At 53.0% G+C, this 20,547-nt stretch overlaps 1 protein-coding gene across 2 annotated transcripts in view; it reads left to right on the forward strand.

Moving 5' to 3' along the window:
• LTBP2 (latent transforming growth factor beta binding protein 2) overlaps positions 1 to 20,547 on the forward strand; it is a 98,624-nt gene that overhangs the window by 49,062 nt on the left and 29,015 nt on the right. For both annotated transcript variants that reach the window (XM_060004194.1, XM_060004195.1), the window contains exons 5-12: positions 109 to 279; positions 804 to 1,010; positions 2,026 to 2,312; positions 3,355 to 3,457; positions 15,107 to 15,181; positions 18,126 to 18,248; positions 19,889 to 20,053; positions 20,310 to 20,525. In XM_060004194.1, coding sequence (XP_059860177.1) covers positions 109 to 279; positions 804 to 1,010; positions 2,026 to 2,312; positions 3,355 to 3,457; positions 15,107 to 15,181; positions 18,126 to 18,248; positions 19,889 to 20,053; positions 20,310 to 20,525 — 1,347 coding nt within the window. The remainder of the gene's footprint in view (positions 1 to 108; positions 280 to 803; positions 1,011 to 2,025; positions 2,313 to 3,354; positions 3,458 to 15,106; positions 15,182 to 18,125; positions 18,249 to 19,888; positions 20,054 to 20,309; positions 20,526 to 20,547) is intronic.

The raw sequence follows: 20,547 nt of genomic DNA on the forward strand, positions 1-20,547 counted from the left end.
CCCTTGGGATGGATTCAACCCAGTCCCATGGGCCTTTCTAACCAGCCTCTGGAGGTCACAGCTGTGCCTCTCAGCCTTGCCCCCTGGACCCAAGCCCTCTCTCTGCAGGGCTGAATCTCACGGAGAAAATCAAGAAGATCAAGATCGTCTTCACTCCCACCGTCTGCAAGCAGACCTGTGCCCATGGGCGCTGTGCCAGCAGCTGCGAGCGTGGCGACACCACCACCCTGTACAGCCAGAGCGGCCACGGGCATGACCCCAAGTCTGGTTTCCGAATCTGTGAGTCCATTCCCCGTTCACATGGTTCCTGGCTGGCCCTGGGGCTGGGTGCAGGGGTAGCCAGAAGGACAGGCCTGCCTTGGGCTGGATCCCAGCTCTTCTGCAGGAAGGAGGCCGGGTGCCCTCGTACCGTGGCTCCTGTGAATGGTCTCCAACCACACAGTGCTGAGTCCTCACCCAGCTCTGTCACATGTGACTCTGAGCAAGTCTCACAACCTCGCTGAACCCGAGTTTCCTCCACAGAAAAGTGAAGGCGTTAACAGTGCCACTCCCCCCAAGCCCCCCACTCCCGTCCCATCCCCCAGGTTACTGCAGGGTGGAGGAAAGGCAAGGCCTGTTATTATCCATCCTCCTTCACCCTCCCAGGCCTCCTGGAAAGTCCCTGCATTTCAGGGGGTGCCCGGTTCCCAAAGCCATCCAGATTTGGGGGTCTTGCTCCCCCTGCTTCCCTGTTGTCACCCAGCGGCCACATAGTAGGTGCTGCTGTGTTCTTCCACCACGTCACCTTGAGGTCGATGTTGTAGATTTCTGCCAGATCCCCTGCCTGAATGGAGGCCGCTGCATTGGTAGGGACGAATGCTGGTGCCCCACCAACTCCACTGGGAAGTTCTGCCACCTGCCCGCTCCCAATCTGGACAGGGAGCCTCCAGAGAGGGGGGTCCACCACAGAGCCTCGCCACAGGGCCCCTTGAAGCAGTCCACCTTCACGCTGCCTCTCTCCAACCAGATGGGTGAGTGTGGGGCTGGGAGGCGACCTGGGTAACGCGTAGGGTGGGTGCTGGTATCTTCATGGAGGGGACGGGAAGCTGTGTCCAGCCCTTCCTTCTCCTCTACCCTTAGCGCTCAGTTTCATTCCCTAAGTTTTTCTCTGCCCTTCCATCTGAGTTCATCAATTTTTTTTTTTTTTTTTTTTTTTTTTTTTTTTTTTTGCTCTTATCCCCTACTGGGTGCGATGGGGGAAACAAAAGAGTATAAGGGTAGGGTCCTGATTTCAAGGAACCCATGGCTCTGAACAATAGAGAGAGGATGCATGAGAAAGAATAGCATCATAAAACATTTCCTTTCCTCTGCCTTCCGTTATTAGGTGCCAAATAAAGGGTACAAAAAATACAGAATTTTGTAGGAGATCAGGGGATGGAGAGCCCCAAGCCTGGGGAGTTCAGGGAAGGCTGCATGGGGGAGGTGGACTTCAGTTAGGCCTTAAACAATGCATAGGCTTTGGTTAAGCAGAGGGGAGTGGAGGGCTTCCTGGGCAGAGGGACTGGTGTGAACAAAGGCATATAGTGGGGACGATGCAGGGTCTGTTGGGCTGGAACTCGAAGGTTGTGCAGGATCATGGGGGGAGGTGGAATCAGGAAGGTAGTTTGGAAGTTGGTAATGAAGGTTTTTCAAGAAAAGGTATGGGGCTTCCCTGGTGGCACAGTGGTTGAGAGTCTGCCTGCCGATGCAGGGGACACGGGTTCGGGCCCCGGTCTGGGAAGATCCCACATGCCACGGAGCGGCTGGGCCCGTGAGCCATGGCCGCTGAGCCTGCGCGTCCGGAGCCTGTGCTAAGGTGTGAAGGGAAGGAGCCTGTGCTTGGTCCTGTCCTCCCTGGGGTATTGTTCTGGGTTTTGAGTAGAGAGTGAAGAAATGGAGGCGAGTTTTGGGGAGACACAGCCAGTGGCTTGCCTGGCCCAGGGCTGCTGCACTCCTCAGAGGGTGGGGCCCTGTTTCCCCACCTCTGACCCCAGCCCCTGTGCCCAGCCTCTGTGAACCCCTCCTTGGTGAAGGTGCACATCCACCACCCGCCTGAGGCCTCCGTGCAGGTCCACCAGGTGGCTCGGGTACGGGGCGAGGTCGAGGAGGCCCCAGAGGAGAACAGCGTGGAGACCAGACCCTCGCCCTGGCTCCCCGCCAGCCCCGGCCATGGTCACTGGGACAGCAACAGCATCCCGGCTCGGTCTGGAGTGGTTCCTCGGCCGCCACCCCCGGTGGTGCCCAGGCCTCCGGCACTGCTGGGCCGGTGCTACCTGAGTGCTGTGAATGGACAGGTGAGAAGGCAGCTCCTGCCCCAGCCCCGGGGTCTTCTGGGACCATGACTGCTTCCTGCAGTGCCCCTCCTCCTTCTCTCTCTCCTCCATGTTCTTGAGGAATGTGAACCTACAGGGTCTCCCATTCCCCACATGGGAAAACTCAGGGCATAAAATTGCCCGAGTGTAGAGAGGTTAAGCCTCCTACTTGGTCGCCGCTGGGTACCTGTCAGTGCCGGGCACACAGAAGAGGACCCAAGAGAGGCCCCCTCTGGAGGGGAACAAGCGTCCTTGTGTCCTAGCAAATCCTGGGCTCTCCTGGAGCTGAGTGTAGGACTCCCGGTGCGTGGGTAGTGGGGCTATTAGATCTGGCGAGAAGGAGTTTGGTCTTTAGTTAAGGGTGGAGTCACAGAGATGTGAAATTAGCAAATGCAGGTTAAACCCCAAAGCCTTGGCGGTGCAAAGATAAGACACTCCACCCCCCCTACCCCCGGTGGCATCCTCAGTCGGTGATGGGAAATCATGTAAGCTTTTCTGAGTCCAGGCACCTAAGGATAGAGGCTAAGCCAGACCCAGGATGGTTTTCCCTAGGATTGCAGTTTGGCGTTCCCAGAAACCCCTCCTCGGAACTGGGGGAGGTAGTGAGTAGCCAAGGGATAGGGGCTCCGAGTCCGCAGCTCCTCCCCAGCTGTCAGCTGTGGTGTCGCTGAGCATGGACCCTGCTCACGGAGGTGGCCCTGGCATACCCTGGAGTTTGATGGAGGAAAGCCCAACCTCTGTGGGCTGGGAACATGGATGGAGGCAGCTTTGCAGACTTCACAGACAAGATCTTATCTGGATGTGTTCCTGCCACTCCCCTCCCAAGTTTAGGGTCTGGCAGAGTGGACTCTGGGTTTCACTGCTTCCTTCCGGGACAACTCCTCCCCTCTCCTCCCCTCCCTTTGGGTGGGGGCATTCTCTGCAGGATGTGAGTGGTGAGCTCATGTCTCAGGCTTTCCTGCGACATCTCTGTGCACAGCAGGGGAGGGAAGCAGGTGATGAGTGTCCATGGGCTTTTTTCCAGTGTGCCAACCCCCTGCTGGAGCTGACTGCCCAAGAGGACTGCTGTGGCAGTGTGGGAGCCTTCTGGGGAGTGACCTCCTGTGCCCCGTGTCCACCCAGACCAGGTGAGTGCTGGGTGCCAGGGTCCAGGGTTGTCAGCAAAGCTCTCCCAGGGCCTGGCCTCTGCTGCAGGCACCAGCCCCCGCATTTCCCACCAGGGCCTCAGAGGCCAGGCAGGTAGAACAGGCTGGTAAACTAGGAAAGCTTTCCAAATCGACCTTGAGTGTGCTTTTGGCTGGTGGCAGAGGCTCCTGACGGCACAGACCCATTGCCAGGTGTAGCATGGCCTGCCTGCTCGGTCTGATGGCCTGGAATGGGTTACTCTCTTTTGCCAGTTGTTCTTCCTCAGATTTTAGGAATTACATCCCATGTTGGGCCCTCTTTTACCCCTCAACCCCCTTCCACATACCCCCTGACCAGATACCAGGGGCCCAGAGGTCTTGATTTAGTGACTCAGTGTTTCTCTCACTCTCTCCCTGGAGGGACCCCTAGGCCCCCTCCTCAGCTGTTTCCTGTCTCTCAGCCTTTGAATCAGTGTTGGGCATCTGTCCCCGAATGTCCTCGGCCTTGGGGTATGGGAAACTCAGCTCCCAGCCCTCTTTTTTGTGGTGGGAAAACCTAACATATTCATTTATTCATTCAGCAAATACTCACCAGGTGCCTTGCCTATACTGAGCACTGAGAATTCAGGAGTGAGCAAAATGCCACTCTCATAGGCACTGATCTTAAAGTTGGGAGACAGGTGACGAGGTACCTATGCCTGAGTGTGGCTCCTGCCCACTTAGCCTGTCTTCCTCTTGCAGGCCTCACTCCTGGGCTTGGGTCCAGGCCTGGCATGTATTTCTTTTGCCTGTCAAAAGTCAACTCGGGGGCTTTCCTGGTGGTGCAGTGGTTGAAAGTCTGCCTGCCGATGCAGGGGACACGGGTTCGTGCCCCGGTCCGGGAAGATCCCACATGCCACGGAGCAGCTGGGCCCGTGAGCCATGGCCGCTGAGCCTGCGCATCCAGAGCCTGTGCTCCGCAACGGGAGAGGCCATAACAGTGAGCGGCCCGCGTACCGCAAAAAAAAAAAAAAAAAAAAAAGTCAACTCAGTGAGTCAGCTTTGTGCGGGGCCTGGCCCACAGCCCGAAGCGGGGAATGGCAGGGCTGTTCCTAACTTCAGACTCGGCTGTGGAGCAGTGACCATATTCTCCAAACTAAAAATAAATGTGGACAGTTTCACAGTGTGATAGAATTTTTGGTGAAGCACCGAAGGGTAGTATTACGCTTTCAGGCTTGAGCATCCAATACATGGCAGGTACCAGTCCCAGCTCTGCCTGCTGACCTCTCTCTGCCCCATCTCCCATCTGTGAAATGGAGACAGTAATAGGGCCAGCCTCATAAGGCCGCTGTGGAGAGTAAATGAGATGGCACCTGTACTTAGCATTAGGTCAGTAAGTGGTAGCTGTTATAATTACTGTTAGAAGTATCCCTCCAAGAAAGGAAGAGGGACTGGACCCACTGCCCCATGGGGAGGAGTGTGTGGAGCTGCTCAGCATCACCCCCTGCAGGCCAAAGATGTTTTACCACTTTTATTCCTCCTGGTCAGACCCACCCTTGAGACTTCCATATCCCACACTCCACTCAGCCAGCAAATATTTTCATTGATGAAGTACCCATTTGAAGTACCCATAGTGTGTAGGCCTTAACAGTGGAGAATGAGGTAGAAACAGTGCCTCCCCTCTGCAAGCTTACAGGCTGGTGGGGGAGGGGGGCGCAGACAGCAGAACCGGGACCACCTTTGTGCAAATTAGAGAAAGGTGCCGCTTCCATGTGTTCAAAATAGTCTTTATAATTGGACAAATCCAGGATGCCAATGATTCTGTTAGATGTGGAGCTTTTGTGCAGTGCACAACCTGCACATCTGTACACCGTGGGGTAGGAGATCCATTCCCAAACTTGTGGATCAGGGAAAGCTTCTTGTAGAGGTGACATCCAGGATGAGGTCTGAAGAATTATTAGAGTAGGGCTTCCCTGGTGGCGCAGTGGTTAAGAATCCACCTGCCAATGCAGGGGACATGGGTTCAAGCCCCGGTCCGGGAAGATCCCACATGCCGCGGAGCAACTAAGCCCATGCGCCACAACTACTGAGCCTGCACTCTAGAGCCACGAGGCACAGCTACTGAGCCTGCGTGCCTAGAGCCCGTGCTCCACAACAACGGAAGCCACTGCAATGAGAAGGCCCTGCTCACTACAACTAAAGAAAGCCCGCGCGGCTACAAAGACCCAATGCAGCCAAAAATTAAATAAATAAATTATTTATTTTTTAAAAATAGAATTATTAGAGGGGGCCAAAGAGATGGGAAAGAGCTTAACAACCCAAGGAAATTGCACAGGCAGGTGAGATCAAGAGAGTGAGAACATTTCCTGGAGCATAGCACACCCAAGGCTGAGCACCCACCCCCTCCCTGTCCCCTGCTCGCACCACCCCTCACTGTGTTCAGCACACCTCAGCAAGCTGGGCACAAGGGTGCAGACCCTGGAATGTTAGGCATTCCCCACACTGAGCAAGGAATTGCAAAGGGCAATGTAAACATTTAAAATGCATTAAAGTGCAGCTGGGCATTGTAGAGAGAAGGGGCAAGATGCTGGGGAACCTTGTTTGTGTTGACAGGGTGCCAGACACCTAGCTCCAGTCCCAGGCCTGGGGCCAGGGTGGGGAATGTTTCTTTACGTAGGCAAGACAGGCAAGTTACTGTGCAAGACTCTAGGAAAAAAGGCGAGCTGCTGGGGTAGGTTTGGGAATGGTTGGCAAGACAGGCATACTCCTGAGTTCTGGAACATTCTCAGCCCTGGTGGCTCTGCCCCTCTGAACCTCTATTTCTCTTCTGATAAAATAAGGCTGTGCCCCTCAGGGAAGGGCTTTGTCATCCCCAACAAGGTGGTCTAGTAGAATCAGGGGGTGAGGGGAGTGATGGAGCCAGCAGCAGGGGGAACCACGTGACTTCATGGCTTCCGCTAAATCAGCTTTGGCTTCTGAGGCTGTACAGGACGGTTGAAGAAGGTCCCTGCAGTGTTGCTATTTCTGACATGGGAAAGGACTGCCTTGAAGTCTCAGTTACATGGCACAGACAAATCCCGTTTCTTCCAGAAAAATTCCTCAGTGCCTTCTTAGGGAAACGGCTCAGAGAGTCAATCTAGGTCAGCCTCTGGTCCCCCCACCTTTCTCCCTTCACTCTGAGTGACAGACACAGCTGACCTGCCAGAACCTGGCCTGAGCCACATCCTCCCGACCCCTGGGGAGTTATCAAAAGTCGCAGCTCAGAGCTTCTGCAGGGTCTGGAGAGCACACGGCTCTCAAAAGCCACTTTGACTGAGACCACATTTTTGAGTTTCCATCTGAGAAAGACAGACATCTGGGTTGACTGGAAAGTTGGCCGCTGCCCCATCTGGCTTGGCACCGGCTGTGTCAACCCCAAGGCCCCTTTGCTGGGGCAGGCTGGGCTGGCACACGGCGCGCGGCCCGCAGTGGTGGGCCCCGGCTGTTTGCCACGAGACCATCTCTCCGTCTGCCTGGCGTAGGATGAGTTCACCGCAGAATCCAGGCCCCTCCCTGTGTCTCCAGGGAGAGCTGATTCTCTTGCTCGTCCCCTTCAAGGAATTCTGCGTCTTTCTCTCTTAAAAACAATAAGAGCTGCCAGGTACTGAAGTTTTACGCTATGCCGTGCTTTGCACCTACGTGATCTCATTTCATTGTCACAACCAGTGGCAAGCTAAAGATCTTTATCCCCATTTGACGGAGGAGAAAAATGTAGCTCAGAGAGGGCTGAGGAACTCGTCCAAGGTCACACAGCTAGGATAGGGGAGCTGGGATTCAAATCACAGTGTGTCTGATTCTTAGGGGACAAGGATCTCCCTAATCATTCTGGGCAGGGGGGCGTTGGGGCAACCTGAAGACAATACAAATCAGGATGCTAGACCAGGATTTTACAGTCAAGAGGGTGCATCCCAGGACTGTATTCCACGTATACATGAAGGACAACATCCTGCCAGAAGATTGGATTGAACAGACAGGCAGGGAAGCAACCTGCAGTGCAGGCCTGAATTAACAGAGATGCGTTGAAAGAAACATCCGGGGGTTGGGGGAGTGGGCAGGCTTGTTCCGTGTGGTTTCAGGGCGTGGGCAAAAGCCGATGTGTGGATGTTTCTAGTAGGCAGAACTCAACTGGAAACTGAGCAGTAGGGACAACTTATTAAAAACTGCAGCTGCCCAGCAATATAACGGGATGTTTCCAGAAGTACTGAACTCCCTGCCACGAGGAGTATGCCTACCAAGAACAGGTGTGTGGAAAGGAAATTGATTTCTGAGGGAATATAGGTTTATATATACATCTGAACATTTATTTGAAACTCTCAATAGAAGGAAAGCCTTGGTTTGGCTGGGTTTTGCCATGGCCCTTGCCCACAAGGAGTGTTCCAGGTGTAGGTCTGTGATGCCAGCCCCCGAGGAGAGTGGGCATGTGAAGGTGATGTCTGAGGAGGCTGGAGCAGAGAAGCCTAGGGCGAGTCATGGCAGCATCACTCTCATCACGTCCTCATTAGCAGCCCTTTACTCAGAGGATGTAATACGCGCCAAGCCCCACACTAAGTTCGTTCTCATTTCCTTGCCTCTTAACAACATCTCTAGGTGGGTGTTACTATCTCCATTTTGCAGATGAAGAAATTGGGCCTGAAACTCCAGGTCTATGTGACCCCAGAGCCCTGCTTCTAATCGCTCTGTAATCCCCTTCCTCTGCTTCTTGGCTTACGCATTCAATGAGCTAGAGGACCCCGGCTGGGGGGACAGCTGTGCCGGGGTGGGGCTCCTGTTCTCTGTAACTCTGGGTCAGACACCCAGTCTCCTGCCCTAAAGAAATGAGATTTTCAGAATTCCAGTTGTTGGGCTGATAAAAGCCGTGATTCTTTGTCTCGAAGCCTCCTGGGAATTGTGACTCAGCTCCAGTTAGCACCCTCCCTACCCTAGCAGGGGTGTCACTGACACGTGGCATCTCTGGCCTGGAGAGCCCTGGGAGGGATAGGGTTAGGGTGGCGGAAGCGGCGCCTGTCTGAGCCAGGGCTCTGACCAGACCCCTCTGCACCTCACTGGTCATGGTGACCAAGACACCCACTCTGGCTCCGGAGCCTCCCGAGGAAGCAGTCAGAGCCTGTCTTTGGGTGGCATTTCCACAATCATTGCAGGATCCATTAGGACTTCACCAAGGAGGAAGATCCGGAGTAATGGACATTATTATAATTACCAGTATGTGACAAGCATCATGCTCCGGGTTTTGCACGCCTGTTTAGTGTTCACAGTAACCCTCTGAGAAAGGAAAAGTCATCCCCATTTGCTGATAAGAAAGCCAAGGCTCAGAGAGTAACTTGCCCAAGTGTCTCCAGCCAGTGAGGGGCAGCAGGCCACCTTGCTTTCCTCGAAACTGTGTTTCTGGAAGGAAGGAAGGAAGGAAGGAAGGAAGGAAGGAAGGAAGGAAGGAAGGAAGGGAGGAAGGAAGGAAGGAAGGAAGGGGGGGAGGGAGGAAGGGAGAGAGGGAGAAAGAAAGGAAGGAAGGGAGGGAGGGAGGAAGGAAGGAAGGAAGGGGGTAGGGAGGGAGGGAGGGAGAAAGGAAGGAAGGAAGGGAGGGAGGGAGGGAGAGAAGGAGGGAGGGAGGGAGAAAGGAAGGAAGGGAGGGAGGGAGGGAGGGAGAAAGGAAGGAAGGGAGGGAGGGAGGGAGACAGGAAGGAAGGAAGGGAGGGAGGGAGGCTTGAGGAATACTTACAGGTACTGTGCCAGGCATTATCATTATGCTAGTTTCAGTCTGACATTGGTTGTTTCAGTAAACAGCCAGTTAATCCTCACAACAACCCACGAACTGAGTTTCTGTCCCCACTTCTACAGGTGAAAAATTTAAGGCCGAGGGAGGTTAAGAAATGTGCCCAGGTCACACGGCTAGTCAGAGTGGAGCCAGGAATTAGGCGCTAGTCTGGCTGCCCCAGCACCCTCACTCTTTCCACTGCTCCCGGGGAGTCAAAGTTTCTATCCAGCTTACCCACCTGAAGCTTACAGATCAGGGGTTCAGCTCCAGCCTGCTCACGAGCCCCTGTGCATCAAACTTAGCCTCGTCCAGTGTGTGTGTGTGTGTGTGTGTGTGTGTGTGTGTGTGTGTGTGTGTGTGTGTATCTGTTCTCTGGGCAGAAGGGTGTGTGGCAAGGGACCCTCCACATCTCCCTGCTGCAGCCATCTGTCATCACAGATTGAGATCAGCATGGCTTGTAAACAGCCCGGTGGCCAGACATATGTCTCCACCGTCTCCTCCCCGAGCTCTGTCTCGGAGTCAGGGCCAAAACTGTCTCCAGCAATCAGTTTGCTCTCATTGAGGCCTCCTTGGGAATTCCAGCAGCCAAGGGTGAGAATCCGCAGGGTGGGGGCAGGCTGCAGCCAGGGAACCCTCTGCTTCCTTCCCCATCTGTGAGCAACCAAGGTGCAGCAGTGAGTGGACAGGGCTGGGGGCCGGGGCCAGAAGACCTGAGTTCCAGGCCCGCATGGCCCAGGTTTCCTGACCAGGAAAGTCATGCATGTCTGCCCTATGTGCTTCACAGGCACTTGGTGATGTTCAGACTCCTTGGAGTTGAGGTTGAGTCCAGCTGACCCCTCAGCAGCTGTTTTGGCTTCTCGGGTCAAAGTCCAAAAGCTGCAAGACCACTTCCCGAAAGAGCCTCTCTGAAGCACCCACAGGAATCCCAGATCAGCCACTCTCTTCTTCCAGATCCACAAGTCCTCTGCTCTCTGACCCTTGACTTATCCTTGATCTGGCTGAGGGGCCACGGGAGGAGTACATGTTCTTCACTATTTCCTTTACCGATTCTACATGACGCTTTGGTTGTACACATTACGGAGCACCTGCCCAGCATCTGATTACTTCTTCTGACCTCCTTCTGGGTGTCCCTGCCTTTTTTTCCCCACTCACTCTCCTGATCCCTTGTTTTATAAAAGGGAGAGGAGGAGTTCCCAGGAAGGGTCATATGCTTCCTGCTGGGCAGGCATCTCCCTGTGGCCTCTGGACCCTAAGATTCTTGGCCTAGACAACTCCTAAGGCTCGTCATGAATTCGTTCGTTCATTTATTTATTTGTAGGCAGTAGAGGGGAATAGTTCAGAATTTATCCTCTGGAAGCAGATGCATAATCCCAGCTCAATCCATCAGCTGAGTGACCTTGGGCATGTTTCCTAACCTCTCTGTACCTCAGTTTGCTCATCTGTAAAATGGGGATAATATTAGTATCTCCAAGGCCTGTTATGAGGATTAGATAAGTTATTACCTGTAAAGCCTTTATAATAGGACCTAGCCCATAGTATGAGCTATTTTAGTGTCTGCTATTATTACTCATTCCATTTTGATTGCCTATACTATTCCGTGTGCTGTGCTTGACTCCAGAGACATAGCAATGACAAAGAAGGCAAGGTCCCTGTCCTCACAGAGCTTATGCACTAGCAGGGGAGATGGACAAGCAAACAGGCAGCCACAGCACAGTCCATTAAGCATTACAGCAAGGGAAGGCCTACGTGTGCTGGGAGCACTTGGGAGGTGCGCCTGGTGATACCCGCCCTCCCCCATCACTGCCGAAATCTCGCTCAGAGCCGTGGGTGAGTGCTGAATTCTCACCCCAAGCCAAGGTTTCTCCCTTCCATGTGCTCATCTCAACTTCGACTTTCTTTCCCCCAAAGAGATATAAGCAGATTTTTGTGGATTGGCTGCTGCACTTGGTCTTACAGAAGCTGGGATCCAGCCCCCTATAGGAGGCCTCTGTGGGTTTGAGGAAGGGGGCTGAGGGCCCTGGTTCGGGGTGGGTGGGGTGCAGGGTGCTGGCAAAAATGGGTGTCTCACGAGGAACGCTGGTTTTGACACTTCTTTCTCTCTAGAAGTCTGCCCTCACCAAGGGCTGTCCAGCCGACAGTTTCTCTTCAGGCCAGTGAGAAGGCAGAGTCCTCTCAGGAGGAAATCACTTTCTAGAAAAAGCGCATGTTTCCAGACTAACGGATGAGCCCCACTCCTCTTAGTTCACGCATTGCTCAGCTTCTCGGGGTACCCTGCAGGTGCCACAGCTGGTGCCCAGCCTTACTGTGATCCCAGCTCTCTGCCACCCCTCTCCTGCTCCGTAAAGAAGCAAGGTCCTTCTGCCTACACCACCTTGCTGCCCTGGCCTCCTGGCTCCCCCCTCCCTTCCTCTCTGGCTGTAGGAGGGATGTGCCCTTGGCAGCCAGAAGCTTGGTTGCAACCCCGACTAGGCCCCCTCTGAGCTTCACCTTCCTTCCTAACCTGTGAAACAGACAGGAGAAACAGACAGGACAATACGCACCAAAGGCCTCAGGCCTCCAAAGCCCTGTCCAGATGTCCCCTTGTCTCAGTTCTCCCGGCCCCTGGCATCAGCCTCAAGATATTCCTTCCCACCTTCCACACCTGCATCTAATCAGCTTGCTTTCTGAGTTTCTCCAAACAACTTCCCCTCTTTCTTTCTTCCTCCCGGTCTTCAGTTCATGCCACCAGGCCCCGGGCCAGGCGCTCACATTTCCCGGCCTCACCCCATCCTTTTTCTCAATGTCAGCATTTTCAGAATACTCACTTATCGCCACACAGCGGCCTTTTAGGCTGAAGCCTAGTTCCCATGTGGAAGAACATGCAAACCCTGGGGAATACCATCTGTGGCAAAAAAGAAAAAATTACAACTTCAATTTACTGTTCTTTAATCTTAAAAAAAAAATTAAGCTTTACTCATTTATGTCCTCACTTGATCTCTATGTCGGACTGTTGCAAGTGTCCTCAGGGAAGTGTGGGGCTTCCAGGGAAACACGGCACCTCCTCATGTTTGTCTTTGGTATCACAACATGTGATGCACGACAATGCTGTTTGTGGGGTTCTTCAGTTAGGTTGTCTAGTTTTAAATAAAGCAGCCCTCACCAAGCGGAGAAAGGACTCTAAAAAATTCTTGCAGAGAAACAGGATTTAAAATAATATGAGGGGCTTCCCTGGTGGCTCAGTGGTTAAGAATCTGCCTGCCAATGCAGGGGACATAAGTTCGAGCCCTGGTCCAGGAAGATCCCACATGCTGCGGAGCAACTAAGCCCGTGCGCCACAACTCCTGAGCCTGCGCTCTAGAGCCAGCAAGCCACAACTACTGAGGCTGCGCACCTGGAACCTGTGCTCCACAACAAGAGAAGCCGCCGCAGTGAGAAGCCCGCACACCGCAACAAAGAGTCACCCCCGCTCGCCACAACTAAAGAAGGCCCGCACGCAGCAACGAAGACCCAATGCAGCTCAAAATTAATTAATTAATTATTTAAAAATCCTCTTTTAAAGAATAAGTAAATAAAATAAAATAATATGAATAATCCTAAGCGATCCTTTAAAAATGCAATGCTGACACTTCTCCTCTGACACGTAATCGGCCATATTCCAAGGTAAAAATAATGATGACCTCTCAGATGGGACCCAAAATGGACCCCAGGAGTCAAATGATCAAGAAGTCTATATAAAATACAGCTTAAAAAAAAATACAGCTTATATCTACTATCGTTAATACCAGACTTTGCCTTCAGTGTATAATGTGCCCAGAGATAACAGCTAATGACAGAGTAAAAGCTATCTTGATTAGAAAAACATTTTAGAAACTTCCCTGGCAGTCCGGTGGCTAAGACTCCGCTTCCAATGCAAGGGGCCCAGGTTCGATCCCTGGTCAGGGAACTGGATCCCGCATGAATGCCACAACTAAAGATCCTGCATGCCACAACGAATATCTCGCACGTGGCAACAAAGATCCCATGTGCCCCAACTAAGACCCGATGCAGCCAAATAAATAAACAGATAAATGTTCAAAAAAAAAAAAAGAAAACATTTTAAAACACTGAGACACTCACATTTTGCTGTATAACTGGATGAAGGTATAGGTATTATTAACATGTCTCTTGGTATTTGCAAGAATCTATTTCAGCAATAAAATATATGAAGAACTATCTATTGTGTAAGCCACTAAAGGTTGAACCTGTTTAGAAGATAGAAGACCTATATTCTCCACAGTAAATGACTTCTTGAATAAAAATAAGGTTTACCCAATAACTCTATAAGTACAGCGGCTGATGTTAGGACCAGCAAGGCAATGGAGCTGGGGAATGCTAACTGGAAAGTCCCCTCCCTGTACCCTTCATAGGCAGGGTATTGCCACAAAGAAGTCAAAGCTGGGAGAAGACAAGCTGTCACAGGAAGTCATCATGCGGTTAACTTCATAAAACAAGATCTTTAAAGTATAAAGGTATCTTTACGGAGCTTCATATTGGAATAGTGTCTGTGGAAATGCCTGTGCCCCTTGAGAATTACTGGCTATGTCTTGGCAAAGGAATCATCAAACTGAAAAAGCAGTCCTTCTTCATTTTTTTTAAACAAAAAGATGGGTGTTCCACATTTCCTGCCTTTTTCTGTGATCACAGGCAGCTGTCAATAGTATACTACCTGCTAGCCCTTTTCAAGAAAAAACATCTTCAAAAAAAAAACACCTTCAAAGCACTTCTTTGGAGGTTGACATGCGAGTCTGACCCTCCAAGGTAGTGGAGATGTTTTCCCTGTTTTTACTGAATGTCAGTTGTTTTTGTTTCTTTGTTTGTTTTTGTTTTTAAGCATACTTTCTCTCTCTCTCTCTCTCTCTCTCTCTTTAAAGTAAGAGGAATGGTGTGAAATCAAGATAAGACATGTATCAGCACCAAAATACTGACAGTTATTGCCTTATTGGCCCGTCTGGACTCAGACCACTGCCCAGTTTTGTTATAAACTTTAAGCGGGGCTGCTTTTCAAGGAAGTTGTGGTGGGACAGAGCCTTTTGAAAATGAATGTTTGGAAAAAATTCCATCATCCTGTAATTTGCTGCTATAAATCCTCTCCCCTTGCATACTTGAAAAACTCAAGAACTGGGATATTCTAACTCTTTTTGACTTTGTAAAAACAACTAGCTGACCTCAAGGAACGTGAAAATTACTAACCAAATTTCAACAACAACATCCCATGGTTGGTGAATGTGAGTGAATAGATATCATGGATTTATAAGTGCAATCGACGGTGAGCTTCTTCCAGGATCGGGGGGCTTTGTCAGCTAGGGTGGCACTCAAACCAAGTATCAGAATAAACTGAACTTAGAACCAGACTGTGAATTGTCATATTCAGATGTTTAAAAACTAACAAAACAACTAGAGTTGTGTAAGATGCACATTGGGAGAAAGTGGGTGATGGAAGCACAGGACCTCACTGTACTATTTTTTGCAACTTCCTGCAAATCCATAATTACTTCAAAAACAAAAAGTAAAAAAAACAAAACACACAAATTTCTTCAATCACATGTTATATTGTATAACATTGATATCATATAATATATACTGTATCTAATAACTATATGACTATATTATTATAACTATATATACAAGATATCTAGTCACTAGGTATCATTTTTAGTAATAGCAAGTGGGCTGAGAGTAGCCTGGTGAGAGCCGGGGAAGGGATTTCAGCTAAGGAGGTGCAGCCACCCAGGGCAATGGCTTGGGGGGATGGGGCCTCACAGCTGCAGAGTGGGCTGGACATCCAGACTGCACCCCACTTCCCAGCATGGGTGACAGAGGAGCCCAAGGGCCCTCCAGTGAAACCTGTCTGTATCTTCAATCCTTAGCCTTCCCAGTGATTGAAAATGGCCAGTTGGAGTGTCCCCAGGGGTACAAGAGGCTGAACCTCACTCACTGCCAAGGTAAGAATAACCAGGGACAGGGCTGGGCTTGGGGAGCAGAAATAACAGAGGCTTGATGATGCGGGGAGACACCCACATCCCCAGATAGAAGGAGCAGCTGCCACTGTCTGAGTGGTCTCCACTGGGTACCTCTAAGCCCCAGCTTGGGGGAGCTATGGGGGCTGCTGCTTCCTGGGGGCCCAAGGAAGTCAGAGGATAGTGATGGTGCAGCTGAGAAAGCGCCTGGGAGCCAAGCCCTCCCCTCCTCCCCATCTCTACCCACCCCCACCCAGATCTGGGTGTGTGACTCTGTAGGGCTGTGTTGTGCTCTATCTCAAGGTGCTCCACGGTCCCCGCACATCCACTCACCTCCTGGGCTGCTCTCCCTGGAATGGGAAGACTTTTAACTCCAGGGTGGGAGATCAAGTCAGCCTGAGTTGGTGGGGACCACTATGGACTCTTACTAGCAAAGCACCTCAGCTGCTCAGGCCTCCTTCCCGAAGCCGGGAGCCGGGAGGGCACAGGTGGAGGGAATGGAGGGGGAATGGGGGAGGGGGACCATAAAGCACAGTCCTTGGCCTTGCTGGCCTGGCTGGTAGGCTCTGTAAGGCCAGCTGAGGCCCAGGTGCTCTGCATTAGAGGCCCCCAGAGGGGCAAGGCCCAGGGACACCTCAGGACAGAAGAGTGGGCAGGGGGGAGCTCAGCCATGGCTCTGAGCAGGGAGCCCTTGTTGGCTGTGGACCTGGCAATAGGTGAGATATGAGCTGGGCCTTCCAGTCAGTGGGAGGCTCCTGGGGTTGAGGCAGCTGCCCCTTTGGAGAGCTTTGGGAACTGGACAAATCGCTGTCCGTGCAGTTCACTTTGCTTGAAGCTAGGTTAGAGACGGGATTGACCCAGATGGTCTCCTAGGTCCCCTCCCCGTGGAGGCTTCAGGAGAGAGGAGTCTGGGGCGGCTGAGCTATCTGCCTGTGGGGATTTCTGGCCCATGGATAAGAACAGGTGCTTGGACTCGGCAAAAGGGAAGACCTCTGACCCAGCCGAGCCCAGGCTTAGCCTCCCTCCAGGGCAATGAGGCAAGGACCTCACGGACAGTGGGTGTGGGGAGAAGTTGGTATTTTTGCCCTTAGAGAGTGCGATGGGGCTGCTCGTATCTAAACCGTCCTCAGTGGCCTCTCCGCCTGGCATGTTTCCTAGTCTGCAGTGTTAAAGTTATTCCCAGGATCTCGAATGTTCTCTCTGTCCTTCCTCCACCAAGCCCACAGGATTCAGGATGCCAAGGTGCCCTCCCCAGGAGGCCCTGCCCCTGAAACCTCCCCCTTCCCATGTCTGTGGCTGTGGTCTCCCTGTCTGGGATGGGACCCGCTCATCTCTGCACCTGCAGGCACCATCCCTCCTCTCTCCATCCTTCTCTCCTACTTCCACAGGCTAATTTTGGGGTATTGCTATGATCTGCATACACTGTGCCAGGTGTTAGTTCACAGTGATGGATGAGACACAGCTGCTGCCCCAGGTGAAGACAGATGCCTTAACAATTACACGCTATGAGAGAAGTGCTCTCGAGAGAAAGAGGCACTGGGTGCTATGGGATCCTATGGTGGGGCCCCTTCCCAGACTGGAGGATCAGGGAAGGTTTCAGGTGATACCTGACCTAGACTTAAAAAAATGAATGGAGTTGGCCAACTAGAAGGGGATGCGGGCATTCCAGGCCGAGGGACGAGTATGAGCGAAGGAGCAGTTTGGGCCGGCTGGAGTACAGCCAGTGCACCCACAGGAGATAACAAGCGCATCCCAGGGTCTCATCAGAGCCACCGGCCCACCCACAGGTTTTTGGAAAATGGTGGAGGACATTGGATACCAGGTGAGGGTTTAGAAGCTCCCTCTAGGAGGTGAGGGGGAGCCCAGAAGCTTCTCAAGCAGACAGGAGGCAAGTCAGATTTGAGTTTAGACATCACTCTGGCCATAGACTGGAGGCGAACGGATCAGTTCCCCGTCCCAGCTCTCCCTCCCAATAGAACATCCTGCTAAGCAGTGGTTCCCCTTGGTGCCCAAGCTGAGTCATCCTGCAGCCCCTTTACTCCTGTACTCAGGGCCGATTTCCAATGCCTGTGAACGAGCAGGCGGCCCTGACGACACTGGGCTGCCATGTGTTATCTCCTGGCACTGGAGGAGGGCGGCCATCACAGATCTCCCATGCTCACCATCAGCAGCAAAGGTGCCATCGCTAAGAGGGCCCCTGACTTCTTGGAGCTCAGAGTGTGAGCACTGTGATTTCCCCTGTCCTCTTAAACCTCTGCTCCACCTCCCAGCACCTGCCTCCATCCTCCCGCCTCCTCGTCCTTGCTGGGGCCCCTCCATCCTGCAGCTTCTCGCTGTGGACATGGTCCCTGGATCTTGGGTCCCGCAGAGATGCTTCAGGGTCTCTCAAGGAAGACTGAATAGGAGGGACTGGGCAGCCTGTTCTCCACCCTCCAACTCAAACTCTGCCCTCATCTACTCCCCCTGTTACGTCCCAGGATGCCGCTTACTAGTTGAGTGACTTTGGGCAAGTTACTCCTGGAGACTCAGTTTCCTCACTTATAAAATGAGGCCGTGTGGACCTACTTGATAAAACTGTGAGAATTAAATAAGGTATCATATGCAATCCACCTGGCATACTACCTGGCACGAGGCACTCAATAAACATTAGCTCTTAATATTATGACCGTTATTACCAGTTCCTGGACCCAGCGATTTGCAATTTTTATCTCATTTTATCCCCCTAACAGGGCTACATCGTCGTTACTATTATTATCCCCACTTTACAAATAAGAAACTGAGGCCCAGAGCGAGGGATCACACTTAGTAAACGGCAGCTCTCTTATTGCTGTCTTTCTATTTGGAGAATCATAGGAGAACTCTGCCCCGACCCCTCCCCTCCATCAGGCCTGGGTCGGGGGGCGCTTGGTCATCTCCGCCAACCCTGCAGATATCAACGAGTGCCTGACCCTGGGCCTGTGCGAGGACTCGGATTGCGTGAACACCAGGGGCAGCTACCTGTGCACCTGCAGACCCGGCCTCCTGCTGGATCCATCCAGGAGTCGCTGTGTGTGTGAGTGCAGGTGGGACCCAGGGTGGGGACGCTGAGACGCGAGATGGGACCCTCAAGGTCCACGGGCCAGACTGAGAGCAGAAGTGCCCCTAGACCCTATCGCAGGGTCCAGGGGCTGCTCCTCACCTGGAACTGGGCCCCAAGTACCAAACCTGATCCCTCATCCTGCTGGGATGGAGACAGTCACTGCTTCTCTGTTTTCTTTATGTATTTCTTTGAGGGCTTTACAGTTTGGGATTTTCTACCTCCTCTGTTTTTTCTCTCATCATTACTGTCCCATCTGTTGCCTCATCTGCTTTGGGAGGATGTGTGTTGTCCCTGCTGTGACGTCTGGCTGAGCTGTGGCTGCCTCTTCCAGTGCCTGAGCTTAGCAGCCTGGTCCTTTCACTGCAGACCTTTCTTAAGGAGCCTGCCCATAGCAGGAGCAGCACTGCTGCCGGCCCCGGGGCCTTTCCGTAATCCTGCGGTCCCCGTGTGTCCGTGAGCGCGTACATGTCACTAGTCGTATCAGCATCGTGTCCGTGTGTGTGCATGTGTGAACACCCAGGCAGCTGTTTCCAGTGACCTCTGTGGTTTCCAGCTGGGAGAGGCCCAGGCTGGCAGTGCCCCCCTCCACCCACCACTCCCCATGGCAGAGCTGACGGCACAGCCAGACCAGGGAGGCCTGACCAGTACTGAATAAAACCAGTCCCGACTGGCCTCTGCAAAGTAGCTACCCAGGTCAGGTGGGCCACCCAGGGCTCAGGAGAGTTCCCTGTGGCCGGCCAAGCCCTCAGTTTGTGAACCGCCAGGTACTGGGTCTGGGGAGGCCACAAGATGAACAGACTCCAGCACCACCCAGAGGGAGCACCCATGTGAGGGAAAGACTGGACCCAGCATCCCCAGGGCAAGGAGGTAGTAAGAGCCTTAGGTAGTAAGAGCCTTAAAGGGACAGCAGAGAACGAGGGGACCCAGAATGGGGAGAACCCATCTGGCCACTCTCAGGAAGAGGTCATGATGACTTATTTATTAGTTCTGGATAGAGACCCTTCATGCAGGGAGGCAGGGTTGGCCCTTGGTGTTGTTATTTTCTAAACCCAGCATGGCTTACACTCACTGCAGTCCATGGGATTTTGATTCATGGCTCCAGCCAGGCAGCCGTCAATCTAGCGAGCATTTACTGAGTATCTACATGCACCCGACATTGCCCAGGGTGTCTGGGCTGCAAAGACGACCAAGACAGGGCCTGGTCCTCCAAGCTCCCCATCAGGCCTGTGGTTCTCGCCTCGTCTCATCTCCCCAGGGAGACTGTGGCCCTCAGAGCACACTGCTCCTCCCTCGTGCTCCCCAGCATGGGCTTTTGTAAACACGTATAGACTCAGAATCTGGAGACAAGCAGAGACATCCACATTTCCTGCTCTTAGTTTCCCCACATGAGGGTGAGAGTCAAGGGTCGCCTCAAACAGATAACACGAGGAGGTGCTAAAAACATTCCTGCAGCTACTCTTCCAAATGTTCTGTGAGCATTTTCAGGGCCCCAACTTCTACACTGAGATGCAGGCCAAGCCAATCTGAACGCACGTGGCCGGTCACTCCTCCACCCACTGCCTTTCCCCTCCCGCTGGCCACCTGCCCATCCCCACCTGCCGTGTCTGTTGCAGCGGACAAGGCCATCTCCATGCAGCAGGGGCTGTGCTACCGGTTGCTGGGGCCCGGCACCTGCACCCTGCCTTTGGCCCAGCAGATCACCAAGCAGATATGCTGCTGCAGCCGAGTGGGCAAAGCCTGGGGCAGCAAGTGTGAGGAGTGCCCCCTGCCTGGCACAGGTAACCCTCTGTCCTCATCTCAGCCCCGGCCGCCGAAGGGCTTCCTCCAAGCCAGTGGCCAGTTTCCCCTACCTGACCTAACGTCAGGCCAGAAGACTCTTAATTTTCCTTCCTGTTCAACTCCTTAACCCAACCTGGGGCCCCTCCCTCCTTGCTGCCACAATTGCCCTGTCCCTCAAAAGGCAGGGAAAGGAGGGCCCTGGGTTCCTGCGGGAGCAGCACCCCTCAGCTTGTCCTCTGACTGCTGAACTTGCAGAGGCCTTCAAGGAGATCTGCCCTGCCGGCCACGGCTACACCTACTCAAGCTCAGACATCCGTCTGTCCATGAGGAAAGCTGAGGAGGAGGAACTGACCAGGCCCTCGAGGCGACAGGGGCAGAAGAGCAATGGGACCCTGCCCAGACCAGCAGAGAGGCAACCACTCTGGGAGGCCACCGGCACCTGGCTGGAGGCCGGGACCATCCCTGACAAAGGTATCTGGGTTGGGGAAGATGC

This window comes from Delphinus delphis, chromosome 2 (genome assembly GCF_949987515.2).
Source record: "Delphinus delphis chromosome 2, mDelDel1.2, whole genome shotgun sequence".
In the NCBI taxonomy this organism is placed as follows: Eukaryota; Metazoa; Chordata; class Mammalia; order Artiodactyla; family Delphinidae; genus Delphinus; species Delphinus delphis.